At 56.9% G+C, this 8,516-nt stretch overlaps 1 protein-coding gene across 1 annotated transcript; it reads left to right on the top strand.

Moving 5' to 3' along the window:
- Nucleotides 1-7,616: 7,616 nt before the first annotated feature.
- On the top strand, nt 7,617-8,224 carry UBL4B (ubiquitin like 4B; the record flags this gene model as incomplete). Its single annotated transcript, XM_039251116.1, has 1 exon — nt 7,617-8,224. A coding segment is annotated over exon 1 (507 nt), but the record flags the coding sequence as incomplete, so codon positions are not given.
- Between the last annotated feature and the right edge of the window lie 292 nt (nt 8,225-8,516).

Here is an 8,516-nt window from a genome sequence, read left to right as displayed (position 1 = left end):
AAACTGCCCGGTTGAAGGGCCAGCCTTGGCGTGTCTGTGGGAGCAACAGAGGGCCCCTTTGGACCTGCACAATCACTGTGGCTGCATCTTTAAAGTGGCCGCAGGCTTCTCCATCCAGGGCCGGATGTGAACTTGGTGCAAGAGCAGCAAGATGGGGAGCTATTCAGGGCAGGGCTCTGAGGGCACCTCCTCTCTCCTCACTTTTAATGCATCATGTTTGATCTTTTGCTGCATGGTAGAGGGTTCCTGCCACTCTGATTGATGACACAGATCTTCAAAGGAACAGCCACCCCTGGAGGGAAGGGAGCACTCATCAAAGCTGTTCCGGGGGGGGTGGTACCCACAAATGCCAGGCCCTTCAGGACCCATCTGGCCCTCAGACAGGTCTCTGTAGCTGCCACCATTCGACCTGACCCAGGAGCCCCTTGCTTCTCCACTTAATCCAGCGTAGATGTGAATACATCTTTTTTTCTTATTGTTGCAACCAAGTTCAGATTATAGATTTTTTTTTTTTTTTGGAAGCACTTTATAAAGACACTGCAGGGGATATAGTACTCAGGGACAGGAGGACACATGATGAGTCACAGAGCACCTGTCCTATGAATCAATCTGCCCCACGATGCTCTGCCTGTCCTGGCACGTCAGCCCCCACCACTCTCAGCCCCTGGGGCCCCTGGACTCTCCCCATGCCCCACACCCCAGGTGAGGAAGGCAGCTTCCTCCTTGGCCCCACAGGTCCTTCCCCAGCCATCTGACACTCTCTTTGCAGGCACTGCCCACAGCCTCCTGGAGGACTTTCTGGAAGAAGGCTTATCATAGCTGGTCCCTCCATCCTGCCCTGAAGGGCACTGATGGCCGGCAAAGGCTGGCTCTGGCTAAGCTCTCTTCCCAGAGCTCCTCCCCTTTTCCAGGACTGACAAAAATGCCTCCCCCGCCCCTCGCACCTGCCCTTTGGTGCTCCACCTGCGAGGTCCAGTCTGAGTACTACCTTTTGTTCCTGGTAAATTTGCAGAGATCGCTCCCCACAGTCTGGTGCACATAACATGCCCAGTGCATATTTAGCGTATGAAGTGGGAGGCTGGGTGCATGCATGGACAGCCAGCCCCGGGCCCCACGGATCTGATCCCTCCACTAGCTCCCAGTGCTCGCTGATGATTCCTTGTCTGAGAGGTCATCTGGCTGAGGGTTTTGAGGACAGTACACTGAAGTCCAGAGTGCATTTAGCATGTTTAAGTGAACATCACAGTACCACGGCTGCAGGCTGACACAAACTATGTTTGCTACACAGCCCAGGGTGCAGGTGGTGGAGGGGATGCCCCATGTGGATCACGGCTGAGGTGCCCCCAAATGAGATGATGGTCCACCAGCCACACCACAGGCAGCATCTTCTCCTGGGGCTCCCAGAGCAGGTGCTGAGTGAGGAGGAAACTCGCACTTGGCAGCGGAGCTCTGGCTGGGGGTCCTGGCATTTCTGCAGCCCTGGAAGAGCTCAGACACAGTGTGGGACAGAAGCCTCTTCACTGACCTCGGCTTAGGTGGGCAGAGCCTGTGTGTGTGTGTGTGTGTGTGTGCGCGCGCGCGCACACGCATGTGCATGAATGAGAGAGTGAGTGCTCTCACTCTTTTGCGACTCCCGTCCCTGCAGGGATTTAGCCTGTGTTATGTTTGACTCAGAGAAGTTTGGGCCCATGTAAAGAACAGTTCTGTGAAGGTGACTGGCCCCTGCCTGTGGTCCCACCTCGCTCCCTGCCATCCTGCGAGCCGCGATGCTCCAGCTACTGGAGTCCCCGCTCCTCCCCACTCCTCCCTGCCAACTTGTGTGCCGGGCCCTCAGCCAGGACTCCCTTCTAGCCTTCTTCACGGGGCAGCTCCTGCTCCACCCCATTCCTGGCCAAGCCTCTCATACTGGGCTGGTTGGGGTCCAGAGTTCCTTCCTTCCGTGGTAAATAAAGGCTATGCCCTGGTGCCAAAACGGTGGGTTTGTGTGCACGCGTCCCTCGGAGGGGCCTGTCTTGCTATCCTCTCTTCCTGCGTCAGGGTGGCGCTGACGTGTGTGCCTGCGGATGCAGGCGGTGGTGACTCTTCAGGAGGACGGCCCTGGACCCTGTCCCTGTCCCTGCGAAGCCCCAGGCCCGCTTGTGGGGGCGGCTGCGGGAACGGCCTGGGAGGTCACCAGTGACATCTAGTGGTCACGGCGGGCTGCAACCTCACGAGGTTTTCAGGTGTGAGTCTGAGTCCCATGAGGGACAGCTAGGCTTCTGAGCTGCCCCCAGTCAGTGTCAGACTTCTCTAGGGCCCCAGGACAGCAGCGCAAGGCAGGGCCGGGGTTGTCTGGTGCGGGGACCAAGGCCCGGAAAGAGGCTGGGCCCCCCACAAGTGGGCGAGGGAGGCCCAGGGCCCTCGGCCGCCTCCTTCTACTCCAGCCCCCTTGGCCCTGCCAGCTGGGCTCGCACGCCTCAGCCTCAGCTCCCTAAGACCCCACAGGCGGATCTTGGGGATCCCCCTGGAGCAGCCACAGATCCACTTCTGTGCACTGCTGAGACCAGTGGCAGCCAGTGGATGAGGGCCGGGCAATGGATTTCATTTACCCACCAAGCCTCTACTATGTGCCAGGCAGCACCGAGGGCAGCTGGGGGTAGGGGCCGCCTAAAGAGCTGCCTGTCTGTGCCAGGCTAGGCCTGCCTGAGCACAGAGGAGTCTGAGAGACCCGTCCTCGAAGGGGCAGGGCTCCCTGGTGACAGCTACAGAAGCACCAGGAGGCGGCCGCCCCCATCCTGCCTGCTGGCACTGTCTCCACCAGGGTGTCAAAGAGCGTCCCGCACCGTGTGGGCCTCACTGGTGCCCGGGAGCTGCTGATGAAAGGTGCGGCTGGGGTAGGGATGGAGGCTGCGGGGGGGCCCCAGTCGTGACTCCTGGCTCTCAGCCCCTCTGTCAGTGAACAGCCCAGGCTCCACTCTCTCTGCCAGAGTTTGCTGTGGACCATTTGCTGTAAGGAGAGAGGAGAGGGCCTCTGCTCCCAGAAGGAGGCTATAGAAATCTCTGTTGCACTTTTTTTTGCATTAACAGTTCCTTCCCGCTCCTCCCTCTCCACTCTTTGCTTTCCTAGCACAGGTGTCTCCGTGCTGCTCCTGCGCCCTGTACCTCCTCTCCTGTCCCTCCCTTGCTTCTCCCTGTCTTCCCCCTTTCTGGCCTCTCCCCCCCCCTCCCCCGGAAGGCCAGCCTGATGCTGTTCAAGTGCAATAACTTGATGACTTGCCCGGGGAGAGACGGGGGCAGAGATCATAACCTGTTTTATTGAGGACCCTCTGTGTGGCCCCAGGGAGTGGTTTTGCTCTCCCCAGAGCCCAGAGCCCAGAGCCCCCCAGCCATCAGCGAGCATCTTGGGCCTTTTCCCCCTTGGCTGGCTGGGTCTGCAGATCCTGGGTGGCCCGGCTACCTGTGCAGGCAATGAGAGCTGACCTCGGCCCCTAGGGAGTCACGCTTTGGGCACGCTTCTGGGTGTCATGGGGTCTTCCCTGACAGCCGGGGTGTCAGAGCCCACGTTTACATTTATAAGTTTATATAAACACATACTGAATGCCATCAGGGATCAGAGACTGCGCTGGGTCCTGGGGGTGTGACCTGCCTCTCTGGGCCTTCACAACTACCCTGCGAGGGAGGCTGAGCAGTGGCTATACCCCTATGAGACCCAGAAGGCAAAAGAACCTCAATAACAGGCTTGCTTCAGGCAGGCACCAGGCTGGCAGCTGGATGCATGGCTTTTATGGAGTTCACGCACGGCTTCCTTGTATCAACGCTCGGTCAGTCCGTTCAGGAGTATGCCTGGGGCCTCCAGGCACCTTGGCGTTCACAGACGTGTCCCCGGACCCCTCCCCCAACGCAGACGTGGTGCTTATTTCCCAGTGACACAATTGTGTCTGTTGTGTTCACGAGAGGGTCTGAGCCTATGCAACTCTCCAGCGTTCTCCCTTGCACACATTTGTTTCTTTCCCCCAAGTCACAAACCCAGTCATTCCTGCTAACATTCCCCCCAATTATGGCAATTGTCTGATTGCATGCTCTGATTAGACAATTACATTTGTTCATGCTAATTGCATAATTAAGACAAGCAATTACATGGGAACAATTATGAAATTTCCAGGTTCCGACTATGACTTGAGGGCCCAGCAAGGTGCCCCCATTTGTCCCCTGGGGGAAGGCAGTGGGAGCTCCAGGCATGGGGTGGGGTGGTGGTGACCATCTCTCAGTTTCCTGGGACAGCTCTAATTCTGCTGCTTCTCTCCTCATGGCCTTTAGGACCATGGAGCTCTAGACCAGGGAACCTGATCTGAAAAGCATAAATCAGCAGTTGTGGCCCTCAAAACCCCTGTCACAGGGGCACCAAGTAGCCTTGGAGACATGGAGCCTGAGATGTGGCTCTCACATGCTTCTAGAAGCCAGGCCCTTCCCCAGGACTGCCAGTGTCCTGGGCCACACCCCCACTCTCCCCACCCCCTACCCCCGGGTAGATGGTCTGAGGGGGATAGGGGTGAGACAGGCTTGTTTTCCCTTCCTCCATGCTCAGAACTCTGGCTCCTGGAACTCTTTCTCCAAAAAGTCCCATCGCCAGAGAGAGAGAGATTGCAAGCCATCCTCTCCCCCATCTCACCTTCTTTTGTGTCCTGCAGAAGACACAAACTTTGGCCCCCTCCAGGAAGCCTTCTTAGATCAGCTCTGCTCTGGGCATCTCACATGGTATGTCCTTAATCCTGGTCATCCCATGCTTTGTCCACCACAGGGTCCTCCCCTCCAGAGGCTGGGAGCTCCCAGTTGGCCCCAGGGAGAAGGCTCATCCCCAAGTTACTCCCTCCATACAAATGCCCTGATATCATGGAATCCAAGGGGCAGACACACACTGTATGCACATTTGCAAATTCTGTCTTATTCAGATGCAACAAGGGAGTTGACTATTTAAAGAAAACTATAGCAGATCCTTTGGTAAAGATTAGAATCACTTGCTGATTTATTCTTTGTGTAATGTTGGATTTTCATCTCTCTAGGGGAAGAGGGAGGGGTAAGGGAGAGCCTGCAGGCAGGTTTATATCTTTCCACAGCCTGCCATACGGGGGCCCTGCACCCTCCTGCATAGCTCAGTGTGTTTACATGTTATCATCATTCAGAAGACGTGATTTGAAACCTCCTCTGTACCCGGCCCTGAGCTGGTGGTAGGGGCTAGAAAGACTGGTTAAGACTCACTCCCTTCTGATGGTCAGTGAGGGAGACAGAGATGCGTGCCAGGTGCATCCGCACAGGTGCAGGGAGGTGGGACTACCTCCACCCAGGACTGGGGAAAGCAGAGAAGGCTTCATGGAGGAGGTGGTTTTTAACCAGCATTTAAGACTTCACATGGGACACGCGGGTAGAGGAAAGGTCAGGTGGTTGGCTAGAGCGGGAAGCAGTGAAGTTTGGGTGGCAAGCAGGGCTGGGCCGTGGTGCCCTGGACTGCTGGCCTGAGGCGGCTAATTTTGATTCCAAAGGCTAAAAACATTAAACTGGATGGTGCTACGCAGAGGAGGGACTTGGCTCACTTTTATTTAGGAAGACCCCTTTGGCTGCTGCACGAATGGACCCAAGGCGGGTAGGACTGGACAGAGGAGATGAACTATGAATTCTGAGCCACAGACAGTGGCAGGTGAATTGGCTTGGGGTCAGTGCAGATGCAGACAAGCTGTGGGTTTGGGAGACCTTTCTGGAGGAGAAGGGAAATATCAAGAGGGTTCAGTTAAGGGAGAGGAGGAGGAAGGAGGTGTGGAAGCAGCAGGGGCCTGTGGCAGCACTCTGGTTGGTGGGAAAGGGCAAGATGTCAGAGATTTCTCGACTTGTGGACTTGGTTTCCCTATGGACTAGAATTTGGGTCACTGCCGAGAGTGGGAACGTGGTCTGAAGCTGCCAAGGCCCAAAGAGAGGGGTGGTGTTTGGAGCGACCCTGGGCAGGGATCAGGGCTGGGTGCTGTGGGAGAGCAACATCTGGAAAGTCCAAAGGTGTTGGCAGCCTGGAGGAGATTTTTTTAAAATGTTATTTGTTTTTGAGAGAGAGCATGTGCAAGCGGGAGAGGGGCAGAGAGAGAGGAAGACAGAATCCAAAGTGGGTTCCAGGCTGTCAGCACAAAGTGCAACATGGGGCTCGAACCCACAGGCTGTGAGATCTCATGACCTGAGCCGGTGGGATGCTCTACTGACTGAGCCACCCAGGCACCCCTGGCGCATTCAAGTGTAGCCCAGGCTGAATGGTGGAGAGGAGAGGAGGAGGAAGAGGAGAGCTTGCCGAGCATAGTGGAGAACAGAGAGTGAGGGAGCCGGAAGGGACTCCCTGGCAGAAAAACCACCCCACTGGCAGCAAGATGTCACCCAGATCTTCTTTGCGATCACTCATTTCTAAAATGCAATTATGATACTACCTTCTTCCTGGGCTTAAATGTGCCAGCATATATATAAAGGGCTTGACCCAGGACACCTTAGATGTAGCTGACATGGTGGAGGCCCCATACATGTTCCTTATTCACCTTGGAGCCCTGGGGGTCTGCCGAGTGCCCAGCACACCCAAGGCCCCCAGCAGATGTTCCATGAGGCAGCAGGCACTGATGGTGGAGACACAAGCTATGCTGCCTGTCGTGTGATTAAGCTGAGCTCCGCGGTCTCCTCTGGCAGATGGTGCCTCACCCAGGTTGTGAGGATTCGACGTGGCAAGGCCCCCGATGCAGACACGGGTGGTGAAGCCCTTCTGGCCTCTCTGTGCTCACGTTCCTGAACGCCTGAGGCACCCCCCCACCCCTACCTCCCTGCCAGCGGCTGCAGATCTCTACCCAAGGGTTTTCTCTGGTCACAGGAGCAAGGCACCTGGGCGGGCCGCACAGCCAAGGGGTTAGCACCCCCACCAACCCGGGCAGGGGCCCAAGCACACAGATCCAGTACATTGCAGGTGGATACTATGCAGCCTTCTGGAGCCCCAGCAGGATTGAAGCCTCCCGGTTACTCACAAGGGCAACCGGCTCATTGCTTCAGCCTTGTCTTCCCTCGCTTCCCGGTCTCACCTCCTCACCTCCCTGCTGCATCCTGGGATCACCTCCCAACTACATACGTGCCCTCGAATCCCTGTCTCAGGGTCTTCTGGGAAACTCAATCCAAGGGAGCGTGTACAGTGCTTGACAGAAAGGAGGCACCTGATAAATGTTAGCTGGCTCACTAGGCTGAAGGGCTTCGTGAGGACAGAAAGTATCCATTGTGATAGCATCTCTCCTTAGGGATGGGTCCTGGCGAAGAAGGCACCCAACATCTATGCGTTGAATGAATCAGTGAGGACATATTTCCTTTTGCCCTCTCTCCCGTTAAACCCTCCTGTGCCCTGCCTTTCCCACTCTCCGTTCTCCCCAACCTGCGTTCACTTCCTGGCCCCCCTTTTCTCCTCTTCTTGCCTCCTTTCTCCCTTCATGGAGAAAGAAACAAAGGGAGAAATGTCTGTCTATCTTTGCCAAAGTCCCGCTCTCAGAATGAGCCCCCCTGCAGCATTGTGACATCACTGTGCATTAGCCAATGGCTGCCATTTGGGCTGCCCCCCCCCCACCTCCGGGGACCACCGCCCTCCATTGATAGGGAGAAGTCATCTTCTCGGGCACCTCCAGCCCTTAACCCTCAGGACAGCTGCAGAGCATGGATCCCTCCTGATTCCATTGTCGGCCCGATGTTCCTCACAGTCAAGCTGCTTCTGGGCCGGAGATGCAGCGTAAAGGTGTCAGGGCAAGAGAGTGTGGCCACGCTGAAGAAGCTGGTGTCGGAGCGACTGCAGGTGCCCGAGGAGCAGCAGCACCTGCTCTTCCGAGGCCAGCTTCTGGCCGATGACAAGCGTCTCTCCGACTACTGCATCGGGCCCAATGCCTCCATCAATGTCATCATGCGGCCCTTGGCAAAGTCAGCTGCCAAGGAGGAGGAGGAGGCCCGCCAGTCCCAGCCCCTGTGGCACCATCTGGGCCTGGTCCTAGCCAAGCACTTTGAGCCCCAGGACACCAAAGCGGTGCTGCAGCTGCTGAGGCGGGAGCACCAGGAGCGCCTGCAGAGGATAAGCCTGGGCGACCTGGAGCGGCTGGCGCAGCGCCTCCTGGTGGAGGAGCCGATAGTGGAGCCCGCGGGGGAGAAGGAGCCCAAGGCGGAGACCTCAGAGCCCCAAGACAAGAAGAAGGAAGAGGAGGAGGAGGAGGAGGAGGAGGAGGAGGAAGCAGAGAAGAAGGAGGAGGAGGGGAAGGCTGATCAGTAAACGGGCCCATCCTACTCATTTACGTGTTCAAATCCACCTGGTCTCATCCGTGTGTGTTCCCTGGTGACTCCCCTCTAGTTCCTGCTGAGAGAGATGCATCCGCACCCCTTTCTCAAACTTCAGAGCAGCTGGACCCCTCTGTCCTCTCTTGGGTCTGTGGTACCCCCTCTGAGACACAGTATGATTCTTCCCCCATTACCATCCCTGGCAGGGTCCTGATCACCCCTGG

Source organism: Hyaena hyaena, unplaced genomic scaffold (assembly GCF_003009895.1).
Source record: "Hyaena hyaena isolate Hyena2069 unplaced genomic scaffold, ASM300989v1 scaffold_390, whole genome shotgun sequence".
NCBI classification, from domain to species: Eukaryota; Metazoa; Chordata; class Mammalia; order Carnivora; family Hyaenidae; genus Hyaena; species Hyaena hyaena.
This window is presented reverse-complemented; position numbering and strand designations above follow the sequence as displayed.